Consider the following 20781-nt stretch of genomic DNA (forward strand, 5'->3'; position numbering starts at 1 on the left):
AATGGGAAGAGAGATGGGCCGATTTTTAGAACACTGTGGTTATAACAGTCGTCGTGATGTGATCTTGTGATGTTCTAAACGATGATAACCGATAGTCAGGAGGTCTTATGTTGTCACGAGCCTGGACGAAGGATTATGAGTAGGTTGAGTCAATATCCATATAACAAGGAAGTGGATAGTGGATAAGTGAGTAGAGTGAGTAGAGTGATGCTTGTGAATACGGTGGATAAGTGAATACGGTGGATAAGTGAATGTGAAGACTTGTGACAACAACTTGGGAGAAGTTGGGAGAAGTTGGGAGAAGTTTGGGGTATATCCAGTATCTTATACCAGTATATTATTATCAATGTCTCTCTGGTTTATTCAGTATAACCTCTGAGAGAAAGTCACAGAATGCCTCCCTTTTACTTCTTCTTCATTGCAATCTTCTTCTTCATTTCATTCTTCTTTTAATTCATTTCAATCTTCTTTATTTCATTGTTTTCTCTTCTTATTCACTTCATTCCTTTATTACTTTCAATCTTCTTCATTTTCTTCATTATTCTTTTTAATTTCATTCTTCTTATTATTCATTTCAATGTTCTTCTTATTCCTTTCATTCTTCTTCTTATTGATTTCATTCTTCTTATTAACTTTAATTCTTCTTCATTTCATTCTTCTCACTCATTTCATTCCCCTTCTTCTTCTTCTTCTTCTTCATTTCATGAAAAGAAGCACTAATTTGAAATATCTCCCACTCCAACAGTTAAGACCACTCCAAATCCTTTCGTGGGATACACCTCCCCCCTCCTTATCCACTCTAATGCTGTCTATCATACTCCGCTATCGCCTCAAATAAAGAAGCTGCTTGTGGCTTGGATGCAACAACATCCGGAGTGATCTGGTTCTCCAATAAGTACTCTTCTGTTGTAGGTCCTATTGATGCTATTCTATAACGGCTTTTTGGCTGGACTTTTACGAATTCGACGATTTCCTCGGTCCCCTGGGGACTGAAAAACACTATCCAACCGTCCCCGGTGCCGTTGTTCTCTTGTTGTACGTAGTTGTTGAAATTGCTAATCACATCTTCTCTGACTTCCGTGGTGTAAATTATGTTTTCTACCAAGTTGTAGTTCCATTCCTTGAGCGATCTCGGTATGATATCTTTGCGGACTTCGCCCGTGAAGAACACTATCGGCGTAGAGAGGTCCTGGATGTCCTGTTTGACCAAATGGGCCAACTTGAGCCCGTTTCCTGCCCTTTCTCCTCCTCGTACATCGGTGAACCCCAACTTCTTCAATACCAGATGAGTCGCAGGGCCTACGGTGTATCCCACCTTTTCTGTAATGATTCGCTGCTTGACGTCCGGGGGGATGCTGGAGAGACAATCTCCAAACATCTCTACTGCTCTCTGAGAGGTTATGATGAAAACAGCTACATTTTCCACGAATTCACTGCTTTGAAGATACTCCACCGTTTGCGATCGATCGAAATGACGGTGGGTTAGGAGCGGTATGAAGTGGGATTTGTAGCGATTTTCCGTGAAAACTTCATGGTACGGGTCACTGGGGACGCTGGCATTCTTGAGAAGTAGCACTTTCTTGGCCATGGCACCTTTTCCACAGAGAAAGAAGACAAAGAATAGCATCTGAAAGTTATAAAAACATGAAATTTTTCAGTTGCCAAAAAAAGTGAAAATTTAATCTTTAGGAGGCTTTTGGGGGTTGGTCATAGTAATTAACCATGGCTTTATTGGATGAATGGGGGAGGGAAGAAACAATGATAGTGCCTGGAATGGAAGGATTAGAGGTGGCAGAGGTGGTTGTACTTGGGAGAGTTGGGAGGTGTGTATAATGTATTTAGTTTAAGATAAAGTTAACTGGATCAATATTATTGTTGTTTCATTCTTTAAGTATATGAATAGAGTCGTTGTAATTAAAAATTAAATGAATTAATATGAAATACTTATGATAGGAAATACCACAAGAGATGAAGCATGAAATCACAGCAGCAGGGCCCCGTTGCTAATTCTACCGAATAACGGAATTTAATCCTGCTTCGGTAGGAATTCCTCTTCTATCGGCTAGGAGTTTGCTTCATGGGGTTCGTTTCTCATGGAATTACGAAATGATGCTTATCTCCATAAGAAAGGGAAGTTCCTAAATCCAGATGATGGATGGGTGGGTGGATAGACAGATGAAAAGTCGGACAGGTGGATGAATGATAGAGAAGGGAAATGTCTCCTGGGCTGATGGAACAGTTGCATTAAACTGCTGGCATGTTCTATATGAATTATCCTTGTAGGCCATAAGGAAGAGTTTATGTTTATGCCCTTCGTAAAAATTTCGCAGCCATTTGTTATTAAGTTAATGATAGTCAATTTATATAGATTTCTGTAAAAACATTTCTTTTATATTAAGGTGGTTTGTCTAGTGTAATTTATTATAATTATTACGGTATGGCAGTGTGGATTAAAATATTGTAATTAGGAGGTAGTTCATATAATAAATTGAATACTGGGGTCATATTGCTACTACATTTATCTTTATCTTGATATTTATCTTTATCTCTATATTGATATTTATATTTATATTATTTATATCTATATTTATCTTCATCATTAGATTTATATTTTGATACATGCATTTAATATCTATGTTACAATATGAATTAATTTATTTTTATATTGATATTAATCTACTTCATTTCATCACACTCCATATACCTCTACGCCAACGCTTATAACAGTTCTATGATGTGAAAAGAGAAGTAATTGTATCATAAAATTCAATCTAATGTAGATGGCTATTCAACCTTTCTTATACCTTGGCCGTCTGTTTTATAAAACGTGTTATATTATTACAGTCTACCCATCCATTTTAAATAAGAACAATGAAAATTGGCGGGGAGAAGTTAAGAATAAAACAACTCTGATATGGAATTGATATAAAGGTCTCTTTTATCAAAGTAGTTTGTTCAATGTACCTTCTTGATATATTTTTACAATCATTATCCCAACACCCACCTCCACTGGTTCGATGTAAAGAATCATATGAATCATAGTTCTTATTTACTACTAACAATTTATATAAAAAATATAATATAACTCTTTTATGATATCTCGATGGTATCCAACACATGGAAACCTGATCAATGATCCTCATATGTTACAACTTCCTATACCCTGCTACAACTCCCTTAAAGTAATATGGATATAAATTACTAATATAAATATTAAATACTAAATACTAAATACTAAATACTAAATACTAATTAAACGAATGGTGACATTCTGAATTGAAGTTGTCATAACATATTCAAAAATAGACCGGACAAACCCTAACAACATATTATACAAAAAAATGTGATCCTTTTCCAATTTTCATCTCCTAATTTATATCTTCTTTAACACCTCTAAACTTCTCTAAATCAACTCATTCGTCAAACGACGTGTAGCATGTAACACGTTTTCACCGTTGGTCTTAAACACTCTGCCAATTCTCTCATTTCCGACCATCAACTGGCCAATGGTGTCTCTAATGTACACCTTGATGAACTCAATAGTCTCGAAACGGTATCCCATCACGCTTATCATGAAAAACAATGCAAGAATACCAATCAAGACAGGAACCCAGAAGAATAACAACATCTTATCGTTCTCAACGGCCTTTCTTGGGTGATTGATATATGAAATGACCATATCCTCCGACGAATCAGAAGCAATACCCGCGTCATCCTGTGGATCTTCAAGGTCCTTCGTGACTTCAACATCAACCTTTTCGGACGTTAAGAGACTTCTGGAAGATGATCCAACTGTTGTCTCTTCATTCAAAGTCCTCTCAATATGGGTCTTTGGTTTCAGCTGTAAAGATGACTGTCCGAATGGGAATAAATCGTCGTATGAAGGTAAGTTGTCCTCCTCGTCATTGTTGAAAACATTCTTAACCTTTTGCCATAAAGCAGAAGCCGACGATGGTACTTCAGTACCATCACTCAAAGTAGATCCTGGAACAAGAGTAGAGTTAGATGAGAAAGATTGAGCATCATCCGTAACCTCCTCTTCTTCCACATCGGCATCATTGTTATAGTAATCCGATTCATCATCATCGTCTTCGTATTCATCATAGTAATCGTCATCGTCTTCCTCATCATCGATCAAATAGCCATCGTCGTCATACTCATCCTCATTTGACTCAAATTCGGAGTCTGCAAACTCAGACGCGCTATCCTCAAGATTAGGTGGTGGACTGTTGACAGGAGAAAACAATTCCTTTCTAACGGCATAGATGTCCTCATCACGAAGTTCTCTGTTACCGTCATGGTTGTACTCGCTGTTGAAAGAGTTGAAGTGTTCATAATCATTATTGCCACTGAGTGGCTCCTGCATTACCATTTTCGAAACATGCTTTCCGTAGTTCATGGTGAACATCAGATTCAAGGAATCAAGACTTACGGATTTGTTTAATTTGTCATCGTTGTCGTGTCCTCTTTCTCCTTGCACCATTGCTCTACCGAAATCATCATTCTCGTGTTCTCTCTCTTGTAAGCTATTGAAAACATCCAATACATTCAAGTCACAATAGTCCTTCAAGTATTTGTCATTCAGCAACTTCAAGTTCCAGTTCGATTTGCAGTCAATAAAGATATTTATCAAGTCTCTATGACCGCACATCAGAGCTAAGAAGAGCGGTGTCAAACCTTGGTTATCCACAAGATCGATTTTACAACCATGGGTAATCAAAAAGCGGATCAATTGAGTGTAGTTCTTGAGCGTTGCAAGATGAAGAAGAGATTGCCCTTGCTTATTACCAAGTTGCCAGTTGGGGATAACAATTGGACAATTTGGAAGATCAACGAGCGAGAGGAACGAAATAAGGATGTCTTCCGTTGATAAGTCAGACTTAGTAAGTTGTTGTACCTTTCTGTGTGCACTATCGAACCACTCAAAAGCAGTCGAGCTATTCAAGTTAGAGTTCAAGACGTTGCTTTCATCCTTATCATTGAGTCCTGTTCCACTACTGTTTTGATGAGGACTGGTTGAAGTATTGGCTGTGCCATTAAAGGCACCACCGGTGCTACTGTCTGTACCAACAATACGCTTGGCGATATTCTTAGCATCTTCCAACTTACCATTCATCTTCAAACCAACAATTTGTAATGCCAACTCAATCAACTGTCTGTCAGTATCATCAGTATAGGTGAAAATTTGCTGTTGTTGTGGACCACCTAACATCGCATTTTCGTGGTTTTCAAAGCTGACCAATACTTGTCCCGGCTGAGCTGCTGGAGGAAGATACGTTACGATTGTCGTTTCAGACCAGCAATGGGTAGCAAGAGCTTGATTGGCCCCAAACTTTACCAGAAGGCCAGGCCTGAAGTTGAATCCAAGAAGCGTCACTTCTATTCCACCTCTTATTGGTCCTTGAGCTGGAATTATACGTTGAATGGATGGCAAATTCTGGTTTCCAGAGTTGGATGATGCTGACGATATGGACAGTTGCTGCAATTGAGATTGCTGTTGTTGGAGTTGCAATTGCTGAGCAGTCTGTGTTTGTGCTTGAGTAGTCAAAGGTGAAAGGCTAAAAGTAGGAGCAGTTTTCATCATCATATGACTTCCAGCTCCGCTGATACTTCCACCGATTACACTTCCGTGACCATTATGATTAGTGGTGGAGGTGTTGGTGTCACTGTTGCTCAAAGGAGAGAATCCATTGACACTACCATTGAACATAGGATTAGTAGAACTGTTATACGAGTCATCTATAGAAAGCTTCTTACGTTTCAATCCTCTTCCATTACCGTCAATGTTGGTATCAGTGTTTGTCTGAGGTTCTGAAGCACTCTCGTCTATCGAGTTAGGTGAAAGTGGATGCAAATTCGTTCCGAGTGGGCTCTTTCCATCACCATCACTGTCACTGTGCGTCTTCTTCTTTTTATATCCTGGTCTCGAAGAGTCATAGGCATCACTCAATCCACTTAAACCATGTAGATTTGTAGAAGAGTTAGTTAAGCCATGCAAGTTAGTGGAAGAGCCCGCCACACTAGCTGTCATTCCGTGAAGGTTTGTTGAAGAACCAGCAATCGAGTTTGGCATCGAGCTTTCATTTCTAACAGACAGGGTATTCTTCTTTCTGTCCATGATCATGATAGCTGAAGAAAGCTGCTTGGCGACGACTTCTCCCTCACTGTTTGTTACCACAAACAACAACTTGAAGCCCTCCAGCTCTTTGTGATGTCTACAGTAACATATTATTCTTGCCGAAAGTTCGAGAGACTTTGTTGGGTCATTGTTAAGACCAGATGGTGGTGGGAAAGAAACAATCTCCTTACAGTTGAAAATAAGAGCTTTCTTCATCATCTTCTCATCAGCCCACGAGTTTGGGTTATTCTTGACAACTCCAGAGGCGGTTGTACCCACAGAGACTGGAGAGTTGTATAAACTGGCAGCATTAGTGGAGTTATTAGCGGTCGAGCTGAGGGTATCTTCACCTATTTCGTTAAGATTGAAACCAGCCTTTCTTCTGGAAGCTCTCTTTTGCTCTCTTTTGATACATCTAGGACAGATGTTACACAGCTTCTTCAAGTCCGAGGTTAAAACATAAGCATCCAAAAATAACAAATTCTCCTTAATTTTTGGAGACAATTCAGAGATTGATTCATTAAGGCAAAACTTGTTCTTCAGAATGAGGTCTTGCGGTATGTGTAAAAGAACATGAGGTGGTGGAGGACTGAGGGAAAACTTGAGTTTAATCTGGGTCTCTACTCTTGAATAATGTGGTAAATTGGAGAGTTGAAGTGTGTAAGGCAAAGCTGCTAAAGTTTCTGGAGAAAAATCAAGATAAGAAGGATCTGGAACATCAACAGATGGTGGGCATGGGTTCATGTTGTGGTTACCAAACTTGAGTTTGGCGAGCTCATCACGGAGGAAGTCGTAGTCTGTGAGTGGAGAAAGGTTCGAAGGAGAGTTGCCTTGATTTACAGAGTTGCTGTTGTTGTTCTGATCCACTAACATTTCATCATCGTTATTGTTTTGGCCGTTGTTTTGCAAACCTGCAAGGATGGATCTATTGTTCATAGACAGGGGGCTCTCATTGCTGTCATTACTTATAAGGCTCTTATGTTCCAATGGGCTAGCGTATACGCTATTATTGTGAGTGCTGTTCACATTTAGGCTATTGCCATCACTAGGAAGGTCATTTCCATTACTATTGACATCGTTGTTGTTGGAGCTATTCTGGTAGTTGAGCTGGTCAATGTACAAGTATTCATTTCCATTGCTGTTATTAGGAGTGTTGGAGTCGAACTGGCTTCTTTGATTAACGGCAGCTTCTACTGGATGGTAAAAGTTTTCGAGCAAATCACCCTGTTCCATCTTGACACCGCCAACGGGGGTTGTTGTTCCCAAGGAGTCGTATACTCTTTGATCCAAGAACTCGTCGAGGAGGTCCTGGTCGTCATGGGGAATTGAATTGAGGAAATGTTGTTCCAAGAGTGGATCGTCCATGGAAGAAGTCATGGCGCTATGTGGTATGAATTAGGATATGATGGTTGTTGTTATGATGCAAGGTTGATATTAATTAAGATTAATAATGATTTCTGCTATGATAAGGTTAGTATTTCGCTGTATTTTCGCTATTTGACAACGGTTTCTGGTGTATAATGGATGATGAAACAGATATAGAAGATCGAATTTTCTATGATTTGACAGCAATGAAAAAGGCTTTGCGAGAAGATGATGATATTATGAAAGTTGAACACAAGTAACAACGTGCTGTCTTTTAACTTTGAAATTTCTACCGTGGATAATGAGATAATAATGAGATGACAACGGAAGTTATAGAAATCTTATTTGCAACTGGTGATGTGAGTTGTTCGATTTTCCAATTGTGTTACGGAAATTTTAGCGTCTTCTAATGATAATGACGGTGATTATAATGACGATGACGATAATGACGGTGATGATAATGATAATGACGGTAGATCTGAAGGATGCAAAAAGACTGTCTTTTTTTCACGTTTCTATTGAATTCTCTTATTCTTTCAATAACTCTAATACTGTTTCCGATGTGATATGATATCCCTCTTCTCTGTCTGTTTCCACCAGAACTAACCAGTTAACCAACAAACCAATTATCCAATGAAACTTACGATTGAACGGCAGGACGCTAGCCGAGCTATATAATCCACAATCTTCGGTGTGTGTGCCACCGTGTGTGTTGATAGCAGATGTGGGAATCTTGAACGATTTCGGGTTGCTCCAGCGGGTCTATTGTTGGACGGCTTAACTAAGGAGACTCACGGCGATAGTGGTTGTATTTGTCACAGTCCGTGACGGGTATTCTTTGTCGTTATATATAAATCCAACAAGAATTGGAGACTGCTGCAAACGCCAGAAGCTGGGTGATAACACGTAGGGAAACCGTCGACGTTTTTCGGGTTTCGGCTATGGCTTACTGGCAAAGTTGGTACAACGGCAAATACAAAAAATGACTGCAAATAACACAAGACAACAAGACAACAAGACACAGCTTAGCTAACTAAGAATAATAATGTTGATCCAGGTGGCCATCAAATAAGAATTGTTGATATTTACAACGAGCTCAACCATTCGTCGTGGTGGGAAGAAGAAAAAAAAAAAAAGAATTACGGTGGGGTGGGGGGAGAGGTAGTGGGAGAGAGCTTAGGGATAAGCTGTCGCTAGTGAACAATGGAGAGAAGTGAGGGAGAAGTGAGGGAGAAATTGTCGCTAGCCCTTTCACGGGTAGATTTAACGAGAAAAAAATGTGTGAAAAAAGGGAAAAAACAAAGAAAAACGAGGAAGAAAGAGGGAGAAAACACCCGTGACGCAGTAATATATAGGGAGTATAAAGGGTAAATTTTATTAATGACATAAATTTTAGGGAGGAGTGAAGTTCGTTGGGGGGTGAGCAGGCCGAGGAAGTGAACGTTCTGAGAGAGCGAGCTTAAGGGAAGCTAAATTAGAAAAGTGATGGGTAATATACATTTTTGAATGACTATAAAAGTAAGTGTTGAACGATGGCAATTAGCTGTTGAAACTAGAGGTTCGAGATCTCTTGGGGATCCAATTGAAATTGAAATAGCATTGAAAACAGCAAGGAGCAGAGAGAATACGACAGAGCAGAGAGCCTAGGGAAAGAATTAGCGAGAGAAATAGCGAGAGAAAAGAAATGGAACAATACTACACAACTACTGAACAACTACTGAACAAATAGTGAGAACTCAGGGTCTACCTCTCACTAACAAACAAGTGATGCTATTCACCACCGCGACAGCCTATTTACCACACTAATCTCCCCCCGAAAAAATTTGCAGCACTTCCCACCGTAATCACAGACGACACTGTCAATTGGGGTAGTCAGTGGGTGCCCCGTCACAGTGTTGCCCCATAGTCAATTAGAGTTTTTCTAAATGAGTGATGGAACGCTCGAGAAAGAGGCAGAAACCGGCGCGTGCAGGAGCAATGACCCCTTTTTCGCGATTGTTGAGCAAAATGTTGGGTAGGTCGTGTGCGGGTGCAGGCTAAAAACGACAACAGAAATTTTTTGGAAAAGTGGGGGATTTGACATGGATACTGCGGCATGGGTGTTGAGAAAATGCATAGTGCGGCATGGATGTAAGAGTTTTAATTGCAGGATATGGAATCTTGCACGTGATCATAATCACGTGATATTATTCTGACCACGTGAGCCAGGAACATATATGTGCGGCATGGATGGTTTAATTTTCCAGTTTTGCTCCTCGTTTGACGGGTCGTGCACGTACCCGTTACCCGGATCGTCGACGCTCTCTCTCGCTCTCTTTTTTTCCGACCGCGCGCATAGTTAAGAGAAAAAGTGAGGGCATTCAATTTAACTAACAGTGAACAGTGGCGGTTAATTAATTGTTTATGACTGTTCTTTCTTTGTAGTTATTCATAGTTATTGATAGTAATTACATTGTTATTACGTTGTTGATAGTGATAAATATCGTTAATCATGCCTAAGAACACCCTTTATGTGACTGGGTTCTCCAAGGAATCCAAGGCTGCTGATTTGGCCCCTGATTTTGAGAAGTATGTATGAGTTCTTATGAGATTATTATGAGATTATTCTTGTTCATGGCTTGAAGGTGACTATTATTAGTATTGTTAAGAGGGCATGTAGTTAATGAATAGCTAGTAGTGCTATTAAGTGGGAAGAGTACGGTAATTGTACGGTAATAGTGATACTCTTAGTGCTACTTAGTGGTATTAGAGCTATTAGGGCTATTTGCTGTGCTAATACAGTGCATTGGAATAGTAGTTCCGTCATAACTCGAGTCATAGTCTTTAATATGGTTGGTTCTTGTCTTCTTGTCTTCTTGTCTTCTTGTCTTCTTGTTGGAAGTTGATAATAGATTTTGTTCAATATTGTCAATGATGGGACTTCTTTCAAAATGACGTTCTTATGGAATGGCTACCATCGAATTGGCACTAGTCCATTGGCTGCTAGTCATTGTTGGTTGTCGAATTGGCACTAGTCATTGTTACTACTCGATCGTCTTCTTGTGAGTCGTCTTATTTCTTATGATGTGACATCTAAGTCCTCCAAATGGAATCTTTCTTAGGAATTCTTCTCTTCTTGAATTGGATACGATTTGCCAATGATCCGCCATGGTTAGTCCCGGTCGGTCATTACAATTGGATCGTTCTCTCACTTGAATCTCTTTCTCTAGAATCGTCTTGGATAACTTAATGGGCCAAGAGTGCTTACAAGCAAATCTGCTTTGGCATCAGCATTTAGCTGGAACTTTCCCTGTGGATGGCATTCAATTCATATTTTTGGATCAAAGATGCCCCTTCTGCTGTTACTTTACTTTCACGCCCAAGTGATTGCCATATCATTCAAATCCACTGAAGATCACCCGCTGAGTACTTGAAGGCAATGGCTGCCAATTCAATTCTCCAACTTCCGCCGCTCAGTCAGAAATTGAGAAGTAAATGTCATTATCAATTGATATCCTTCCTGTGAATGGCCCTGATACCTTCATCATCAAAATGCTATTGCTCAATTTTATCTAAAAGGGCCTCCTAGGCCATCCATACGTCGTTTTCCTTTCCATTGCCTTAAATCTCCTTATCATCTGTTTCATCCTAACGTTCCTCCCTCCTATTAACCCGTCTTTCCTTTCCTTTCCTTGAATCCAATCTTTCATATCCTCCTCTCCATCCGATTTCCAATTCAATTCCAATTCATATCCTCTAAAAGAAAGAAATTTACTATCAACAATAGTTCAATTCTAAGTTTCATTCAATGATTCCATCATAATAGTTCGAATAATAGAATTCAAGTCCAATCAGATTATTTCCGAGATCATCCACTAACACATTTTCCAGGTTTGGAGAGCTTGTCAGACTTGACATCCCACCACCAAGAACCGACGACGGTGAAAAATACGCCTTCGTTGAATACAAAGATGCCGAATCGTGTGAGAAGGCACTCGAATTAGACGGAAAGACTCTCCCTTATTCACTTAAAGACGGTTTAGTTGTCCAAGTGGCTCGTTCCGACCCATATAGCACCAGACCAAGAGGTGGTTACAGAGGAAGAGGAGGATACGGATATGGAGGTCCAAGAGGCGGATATGGCGACAGAGGCTACGGTGGCCCAAGAGGTGGATACGGGTATCCTCCTAGAGGCGGCAGAGGCGGATATGGAGACAGAGGATACGACAGAGGTTATGACAGAGGCTATGGTGGAGAGAGAGGAGACCGTCGTGGTGGATACGGCAGCGACAGAGACTATAGAGGAGGACGTGGTGGTTACGGTAGCTATGGAGGAGGATATGGAAGCTACGGCGGTGGCCGTGGCGGTAGAGAAGAATTCAGAGGAGGTCGTGGCGGTAGAGAGTCTGGCTTTGAAGGTAGAGGTGACAGATACGACGAAGGAAGAGAAAGAGAGCCAAGGGATGGCAGAGATGGTCCAATTGAAGGTGGAGAAAGAGTCGAGAGAGCCGACAGAGGAGAGAACAGAAGTGACAGAAGTGATAGAGGCGACAGAGGTGGTGACAGACCAGATTATGGCAGAGGAAAGTACTCCAGATCGCCATCCAGATCTCCTCCTAGAAGAGAAAGAGAGAGATCCAGATCTCCTGAAAGATATTAAATCACTAAGGATTAAACTTTAGTATTTTCTTTCGAACTTGATATCTCCTCGATGTAATATCATGGAGCTGGAATTTGACCAACATTTGCAATTAAAAACGAAAAGGCTTAAGCACTAGTATAGAAAGCTAACCAAAAACAATAGATATAATGCGTATCCGTGTATTATTAACAGTCAATGTATATAGCAATAAATAAATTCCCCTTGAATAGGAAAGGCAAAGGTTTATCGTGATATATTATCTGATGAAAAATTGTTGAAAGGTTATGCTAAGGGTCATAGTAGTATTAACCAGAGGAAAACATCCTTTTTACTTCTACATTATGGGAGAAAAGGTACCAAATGAACTCAAATTGCTGGCAGGACTGGCTGCTCCCAATACACCTAGTCTGCTAACCAATCCTAAGTTAGCCTGGGAGGTCTTTGTAGAGTTTCTGATGGAAACATCCCTCAATACAGCCACAGCACATAGCAATACTAGCACATCTGTGTCTACCGAGAATGTAGTGTTCAAGTCCTTCAACACTTCTGTGACATTGTCCTGGTACAACTCGAACTTGCCCGCTTCACAATATTTCTTCGGTAAGATGTTAACTGGTTGCTTGAGATATATCATGGAGTCTTTGAATGCTCCAAATGGTGGGAGTCTATCGCTTATGTAGTTACTATGTGGCGTGAAGGCTGACAAGGATATGAAGTTTTCGTCTTGAATGAGAGGATTCTTGGGGTTGGGATATGGGTTGACATATGTGGCAGGATCGTCTATATCGAACTTGCACATTTCCCCATTAGAAGATGGAGATTTTTGTGGATCTAAAATATCTCCATTAGACTTAGTAGTTCCATTCTTGGAAGTGCTTTTTCTTTTCATCATCTTCAGTAATTCAAAGCCAGACTTCCTGTTGACCATATCATCACACAATGATGGCTTCTCATCATCTACAATAAGCAACCGCAAATGTGGATTGTATACCATTATATAGCCCGAAGGAATTGATGGCCCAATGACTCTAAACCTCGTATTTTTATAGGTGAAGTCTGCAAAAGGATTGAAATTGTTCAAGAACATTACCACTTTAAAATCAGGCGCTTCACCATTGAGATGGAACAGAAGGATGAATCTCCTTACTTTCTGGAAATGCTTGGAGTTAACCGTACAGAATGGATACGTCTCGTAATTCTCTATGTCAGTATCTTTATCACCTGGATTAGGTGTGTTGTCGGCAGTCGTTGGCTTAAGAGGCACTTCTCTGTACCTTCTGAAGACCATGTATGGTGCATTCTTACGAAAACTGGACAAGTATGGAACAGTTATCTTGAATATGGGAAGGCCAGTGCCTTTGAGTTTATAGTCCAATGGTATAATATGTGGGCGGTCATCGATAATGGTGCCCTGATGCTTGAGTACGTCTTCTCTTTGGATATTGGACAATCTCCTGATATTACCACTTTCGTCATATGTAATTATCAGGCTCTGTCGAGCTTTCTTCACATTATTACGAAGTTCTTTGAAGAGATTAAAAGACGCTTCGCTTGGAAACACGTAGGTGGAGTTTTTCATGAACTCCGTGACAATGATAAACTCTCGCTTGACATTGAACTTTGAAGTGGGTTTTTGAAGGATAAGATTCGATGCCACTTCTGGATCGAGATCAATCGATTCATTCAATATCGTAGGAACATCGTCATCTATCACATCTGGATCGTAAGCACGAATCGTATCTTCTACCGTACGAGACGAATTAGCAAGTTCGGGCACGTCATGGTCTTCGTTCTCGGTGTTATTATTTCTGGTACCTGGTACTGCCGTGCTGTCGGTTGGCAGATTCACTATAACATCTCTACCGAAGTAGTTATTACGAGATGAAGACGTCATCCGATTCGCTTGAGATCTCATTTGCCGAAGAATAAACGGCAAGTAGAGCATGAAGTTCTCGTTGTAAGTTTCCTGAAGCTCTAGCCGGTGTTTCTTGTCGTAGTAGAGAGTATCTGTCTCGGAGAGTGCGACAGACTCTGCTACTGATGTCTGTGGAGAGAGATCGCCATTGTCATCAATGGCGCTTTCGTCTCTTGTGCCATTGGAGCGTCTTGGGCTCGAGCCCGATTCCGAGTAATGCAAGATCTCGCTGTGGAACTCCGGTAAGCTGTAGCGGCGGTTTCTGGTTCGACTGTTGTTGCTGGTACCAATGACCTCATTGGTTACCGCTAACGACGAAGACGATACTGGGCCCGCTCCGGAGCCCGAGCTGGTTGATTTGGAGCGGTCTTTGCGGTGGAAGATCCTTCTCATCCAGGGGTCTCAGGGGAGTTTGTGTTAGGCAATTGACGGTATCTTAGGTGGTAAACCAAACCGGTGGTACGATTATGACTACAGTGTTTCTGATGAGCTCTCAAAATGAATCACAGATGGTGGGGAAGAACGCAGTAAAATAGGCACTGTGCTTGGGGGTTATGGCGGTGCGGCTCGTGATGTGAGTCGCCGATAACGAGAATTACGTCATTTTGTCGCGGTATCGATAACGGTTTTTGGGGAGGGGGAGCCGGGGGAGGTAACGAGGTAATGAGGTAGTGAGGTAACGAGATGTGAGGTAGGTAAGTAAGAGTGAAGACAGTAGTAGGAGTAGTAAGAGTAGGGGAGTAGTAAGAGACATAACAACATAACAACATAACAACATAAGTAACACGTTTGTTAGTGTTTAACACCACAAAATAACCAATTCCAATGGAAAAGGATTAAGAGTATGGGTGTTCTACAGTGGTAGGTACACCTTACCTCTCACAATGAAACCCAAGAACTTCTTGGTAAGCAATTCTGGTAATTTTTACTGTGAATACTGGAAGTAGATTCTTCTTCCAATACTACACTAATTCTACCAAAATACTGAAATTTGCAATTTTGAGAATTGGAGATTACTCTACAAGCCAAGTAGAATAATCCTATCTTCTTAAAATGGGATTTTTCATCTCCTAAGGTGAGCTTTTATTGTCCTTTCACTGTTCTTATAGGCCCTCTCTACTACTCTCCCCCCGTCAGTTCAGCCGTTCTCCTGTCGAGGGCTGACTAATCGGCTAGCGAGAGAAAATGTCAAAAATTATGCGACAACGGAGTGCATGTTGGTATATATAATATAATACGGTAGCGCCGGTGGCTGAAGTAATAACAAAACATACTGCGGTATGGATGTATCTTAGATAGACTTATAGGGAAGGTAACGCCGTGCAAGTAGAGGTATAGATGTTTTATGGAGAATATATGTATATGGAAATGGAAGAAGAACTCCACAGCTTTTGATGGAATTCGTTCTTCTACGACAGTGTCCATAATTCGGGTGAAAAGCTGGGAAAAAGTTCAAGAAATATCCATTTGCCGGAATGCCACCCCCCACAACTCATGTTCTTCCAGACCAGTGTTCGTTTCTATGGTTAGAAGAATGCATACGGATACGGTTATGCTAGTGAAACAAAAGAACAATAAATGAAACGAAATGTTCGCTGCAGAGTATTGTTGCCTTGGATTGAGTTATGAGCGAAAAGACAGTGAGTTAGACAAAATTAGTCTTGGAGAAGTATCATGAAATTGAAAGATTTAATAGATAACAAGTCAGGAGCCCTCCGTGGTATTAAAAAAATGGCTGCGAAAAATTTTTTTATCATTATTTGGCCGATATTCTTGAAAGAGGTTATATCTTTTGAAATGGGAGGAATAGAAATCTTCCCGTCTTGAGCTGTTGATGGTGTTGATGTTCATGAAGTTGTTCGGGCTGTTGTTGAACGTAAAGCTTTGGGATTTCATGAAAAGAGCACCTTTTTTAAAGAAATGGCTTATGGCTTCTCTCGCCTGATAAGAAAACTACTATTATTTAATATCATTTAAACAGATTTACTCAGTATTATATTCTCTATATATGCATTATAACCATAGCTGCTATATTAATCGATAATGAAAAGGCTCCGGACTGAGGAAATATTGAATGATGGTTGCACGTTAATCATAATTGTAATTGTTAAAAGAACAAGGTGAACGCAGCTAAATGACAAACGTGATACCAGAAGTCTCGGTGATATCAAGAGTTTCCTTCGGTTTCTTAGGACTGATGTTAAACTCCCTTAAGAAAGGATCGTTTTCCTTGTCTTTTATGGGAGACTCCGGGCTTCCTGTTCTAAAAGAAGACGACTTATGTTCGTGTTTAGACGAATTGGCTGCATTCGATTCGCCCAAGCGACGTATTTTCGAGGTCTTGGTAAGGGTCTTGATAATATGGTCCTTGTCCTTCAAAAGCTCCTTCAACTGAAGTATTTCGTCTTCCTGGTCCTTCAATACTGCCTCCATATCCGAATCCATGAAATTGATATCATCGTTTTGCGGTTTATTAGTACCATTGATTACATTACTCTGGTGTGAGTTTCTGAGCTGGGTCTCCAAGTGCTGAATATATGACTTGTACTCCTCCATTTCATAATTCACTCTCTTGTAGAAGTCCTCGAGGTTGGCCATCATGGCTTGCAGTGAACCGGAACCAGAGCCTAAAATATCATTTAGAGCATCGTTCTTTAATATGACAGTTTCCGTTTTGTGCAAATCTATCAAACGTGTGAAATGCTCTATCTTCTCCTTCAACACTCTATTATCCGCCTCTAATTCGGCGATTCTAATGTTTTCTGATACCAATGAACTACCTTGACTCAGACTTCTTCCAGAGAAACTGGATACCTTTAACATGGAAATCTCATTCTTCTGTGCTTCTATGGTTCTCCTCAACTCTTCTATAACCTTCATGGAATCAGCAGAGCCGTAAGATGTAGTGGCATTCTTCTCCACATTTATTACAATATCCTTGGCTCTAGCAGCAAACCTCAAAGTGTTGTATGTTTCTGAAATGCATTGTTGGTTCAGGCTATTTCCTGCTGAACCCAAATGAATAGTACACAATATCAGAACAAGCGATGACCCTGACAAGGCTGGCTGCAATAATCTCGTCAACTTCGAGTCACGATATGGAATATGGTCTGATGCTCCTGGAGAATTTGATGTTGAAGCGGAAGATAATTTATTAATGACAGTGGAGAGTGCCAATAACGATTTGTTGATGAACGCACCTTCCTTTCTTCTCTCTGCACTTGAAGTGGCCCTTTCTGAACCAGCCAAGTCACATAGTGAAAGGGTTGAGAATTGCTCTGTCTTGCTGCCCAAGTCAATGCTTGCTAGCCTAAGTTGGAGAATTGAGTGGGATCTAGAAGATCTGGCATTGAAGTCAGTGGCACTTGTCTTTCTGTTGATATCTCCCTTCTTTATAAGTTGTAATAGCTGCTCTTTCGATGAGATAGAAGGCGTTGTTATACCCACTATTTTGGTTCCTTGAACTGGATCGTCTCTAATCTTCAAATCCATGGTGGAAGCATTATTTGGCAGCAACAAATCTATGATCTTTTCGTTATAGATCTCTAGATAGTTAACACTTAAGTTGTACTCTTTGGCTATGTTGTCGTTTTCTATTTTTCTGTATATGTCATCGATGGCTAGCTCTACAATTCCTGGATCTCCTGATTCACCTTTCATGGAGTAAGTCTTACCAGAACCCGTCATACCATAGGCAAATACTGTTCCGTTATAGCCATTATTCAAGAAGTTTCTTATCATATCAGAGCATGTCTTTTGGTAGACTTCACGATTTGTGAGATCTGTATGAGGAGGAAACACATTGTCGAAGTTGAAAGATGCATAGTCTGATGTGTTACTTATTGAGTTCGTGAAGGGGTCTATTTGCCATGGTCCTTGTTGACCTGGGTTCATGCTATAAGGGTTAGGTCTTATTGAGACACTTATAGAACCCGTATACGGTTCCTGGTTCCTGGAAAATGACGGAGTTGCTGGTCTACTGATATTGCTTGTTCCCAAACTTGAACCTGGTCTGGACCCTGGTCTAGAGCCTGGTCTTGAGGAATCTGTTCTGAATTGTCTAGAAGGAGGTCTTCTTAGATCTGTGATGTTAATACGAGGTTTCGTCGATGTGGTTGACGAGTTCATTGGTGTAGAACTCGATGGTGCATAGTTTCCCAACGACGACCTTGAACGTAAGGGAGTTCTTTGGTTGGACATGGCGGTTCGTTGTTGACTGGATACGATTTACGTGTTATGAATATGGTATATGACAGTAGGCTGAATATGTATGGTATTGGAAACCAAGTCTCGGAATAGAGTTCCTTTTCTCTTTGAATCCGATCTTGTTTAAAACTGAATAACTCAAGATCAACAGCAAGTGTTGTTTCGTGGTTTACTATTCTTTTTGAAATGCAATCTTCGAAAGACAACAAATTCTTCAGCAAATTAATTTGAGCAGAACACAATGACAATTGGGTTTTTGTATCGTCTTTCGTATTTCGTCTTTCCTTCGTTGTTTAGTTTTCTGTTCTTGCCTTACCTCGAAACTGCTCTTCTCCTTAGACGATAAACACTTCACCACATCAACAGACGAAGCTCCAGAACTTTCATGTGGATTTCCCTTTTGGTGAGAACCGAAATGGGATTCTCTGTTTGGGATTTGATGTTTACATAAGCTCCAGATCGGGAAACGTAATTAGCTGGCTGGCTGCGAAAGACATGTCAATGAACAAGCTAACTGAGACAGAGTCATGCGACATTGGAGCTGTCCAGGAGTGCCTAGCAAAGTTGGGGGGTAGAGGGTACACAAGCAGAACTTTCCCAAAATTAATGAATACTTAGAATGAATGGAATAGGAGGAGCAAAGCACTTAAACATACCTCTCAAATACCCACGATTATATGCTTTTTATAAGCTCGTTAGGCGTTATTATTTATGGGTGTTGACGTATTTTGTATGCAATTTTCGTTGCTGCGTCTGTTGCACTGTTGGTGGTGTTGGTGCAAATGCGACATTTCATGGAAACCGTGAACCTGTAAAGCTGTGAAGGGTGAAGAGAGAAGATGGAAGATGGAATAACCGAAGAAGAGATAAGTATGAACTATCAATCCAGTTGTGATAGCAAAAGGTTCCTTTGGAACCGAAGAAAGCGTTGAAGAATGAAAGAAGAAAGTAGAACTACACGTAGTTGGGTTCTTACCCGTCTTGAGATTTCCCTATAATGATCTCTTGGTTTCAAATGGCCACAAATTAGATAATAATAGCGGGGATACTGGAACTCTACAAAATGGTAATATTATCTCTATATTTATTAGCTCTAAACACAGTAACATGGTCTATCAGTTATATCTCTCCCGAACCACACATACCATCCACCATATTTCATATTGATGGTTGAGCCATCCAATTCAACCTCCATCTTTGCCAAGATAGCAGACCTTATGTCAGCGTATTGAAGACTAAAACACAATTTCCTAGAGATGACAGGACAAATGTCCAAGATAGCGCCAAATTTGGAGAAGTCATTCTTAATTTCTGAGATATTGAGGTTCTTGGAGAAATGGGTAGTTGGCTCAGGATAGAACATCTTATTTGGTTCTCTAATTTTTTTACCAGCAATAACTTTAGAGAATATAAGACACCTGCGAGACCCATGGTGGACCACATCTTGCAATAAGGGTTTGGGAACAAGAGGGTGGAACGAATCAAGATCCTCTGTGTTTGACTTACTTGCCCACTCTACAGTCAATGGAACGCCATTCACGATGAATAAACGCGTGCAAGTAGCATAAGCCATGAATCTCTTTGCATGGTCGGGAAATAGGAAGTATAATTCTAAAGTATGGGATCCTCCATTTTCATGAAACACAAGTCTTTCTAAAGGACCACCATAAACCTGGGAAAGAACCCCGTTGACTTCAGCACTGTTTGGAATTCCTGAGATCACGACTACTCTCTGATACCGAGAAATGTCCTGACTCCGGTTGGTTTGGGCTTTTTCAACTTTAGCTTTCGAAGAAGAGGACTTGGAAATGTTTTCTTGAGAAGCTTTAGATCTTCTCAAAGTTCCTCTCAGCTTCTTCCTTGAATAACCGGGAACTTTGTGAGCGTTTTCATTCGGAGTTCCAGCGGCCCTTACAGGGTCGAATTCCAATAACTTGCTCAGTTCCACATCGTCATCATTTGAAGTTTTCTGGGAGATCTCTCCATAATCAAAAAAGGTGCTTCTTGTCAGACTAAACCCGAAACTGCTATCTCCCCATCTTGTTAATGGTCTTGAGCAGACTTTAGCGATTCTCCTGAATCCAAGAATTTCACCCCTTCCTGCCATATAAGGCTGGTCAGTAATCAAGCTGGAGAATGAAGGAAATTGTTCATTATTGTTAGTTTCAAGGAGGGTGAAGCTATTCAGGTCCAATAAATCTGTGTTTCCCGCCAGCATTGTATCACAGCCACTTTCTTGGGTAGAAAACAGTTCAAGGAGAAGCAAAAAAGCAAAAAGCTTTAGAAACGTTATAGCAATTACTAGCAGGGCAATTGAGCCACAGTCAAAGCACTTTATTGCTAGCGCTGAATGATAGAGACTTAATTTTTAAATATCAACCACAAGAAGATCTTTTTGAATATAAAGAATCAAATGACTTTTTTTGCATTCATTTTTAAGTCGTACTTTTTTTGCATTTGCGGCCAGTGCGGCTCATTGGTGTGTAATTAAAAGTCTCATTAGAAGTCTCAGTAAAGTCTCACTAATTTCACTAAAAACTCTCCCACTATCTTTTC

At 40.5% G+C, this 20781-nt stretch overlaps 6 protein-coding genes across 6 annotated transcripts; 1 reads left to right on the plus strand and 5 right to left on the minus strand. All coding sequences in view use genetic code 12, as the record gives it.

Moving 5' to 3' along the window:
• Positions 1-677: 677 nt before the first annotated feature.
• HEM4 (uroporphyrinogen-III synthase) lies at positions 678-1746 on the minus strand. The gene has a single exon (XM_064915981.1). The coding sequence runs from the start codon at positions 1625-1627 to the stop codon at positions 800-802; it is 828 nt and encodes a 275-aa protein (XP_064776620.1). The 5' UTR covers positions 1628-1746; the 3' UTR covers positions 678-799.
• Positions 1747-3403: 1657 nt separating this feature from the next.
• SPT23 (Spt23p) lies at positions 3404-7495 on the minus strand (the record flags this gene model as incomplete). The annotated part of the gene is made up of 1 exon (XM_064918071.1): positions 3404-7495. The coding sequence occupies one exon, from the start codon at positions 7493-7495 to the stop codon at positions 3404-3406; it is 4092 nt and encodes a 1363-aa protein (XP_064776621.1).
• Positions 7496-9904: 2409 nt separating this feature from the next.
• Positions 9905-12348, plus strand: SLR1 (Slr1p). Its single transcript, XM_064915982.1, has 2 exons — positions 9905-10051; positions 11354-12348. The coding sequence occupies exons 1-2, from the start codon at positions 9975-9977 to the stop codon at positions 12120-12122; spliced, it is 846 nt and encodes a 281-aa protein (XP_064776622.1). The 5' UTR covers positions 9905-9974; the 3' UTR covers positions 12123-12348.
• Positions 12349-14554, minus strand: RJT20DRAFT_152050 (uncharacterized protein). Its single transcript, XM_064919065.1, has one exon. It carries the CDS (start codon positions 14410-14412, stop codon positions 12439-12441), a length of 1974 nt encoding a protein of 657 aa, XP_064776623.1. The 5' UTR covers positions 14413-14554; the 3' UTR covers positions 12349-12438.
• A 1449-nt stretch (positions 14555-16003) lies between these two features.
• Positions 16004-18608, minus strand: KIP2 (Kip2p). Its single transcript, XM_064915983.1, has one exon. The coding sequence runs from the start codon at positions 18217-18219 to the stop codon at positions 16150-16152; it is 2070 nt and encodes a 689-aa protein (XP_064776624.1). The 5' UTR covers positions 18220-18608; the 3' UTR covers positions 16004-16149.
• A 710-nt stretch (positions 18609-19318) lies between these two features.
• RJT20DRAFT_4168 (uncharacterized protein) lies at positions 19319-20443 on the minus strand (the record flags this gene model as incomplete). Its single annotated transcript, XM_064920060.1, has 1 exon — positions 19319-20443. The coding sequence occupies one exon, from the start codon at positions 20441-20443 to the stop codon at positions 19319-19321; it is 1125 nt and encodes a 374-aa protein (XP_064776625.1).
• Positions 20444-20781: the final 338 nt, after the last annotated feature.

This window comes from Scheffersomyces xylosifermentans (genome assembly GCF_036884685.1).
Source record: "Scheffersomyces xylosifermentans strain CBS 12540 chromosome Unknown RJT20scaffold_1, whole genome shotgun sequence".
Classification (NCBI taxonomy): Eukaryota; Fungi; Ascomycota; class Pichiomycetes; order Serinales; family Debaryomycetaceae; genus Scheffersomyces; species Scheffersomyces xylosifermentans.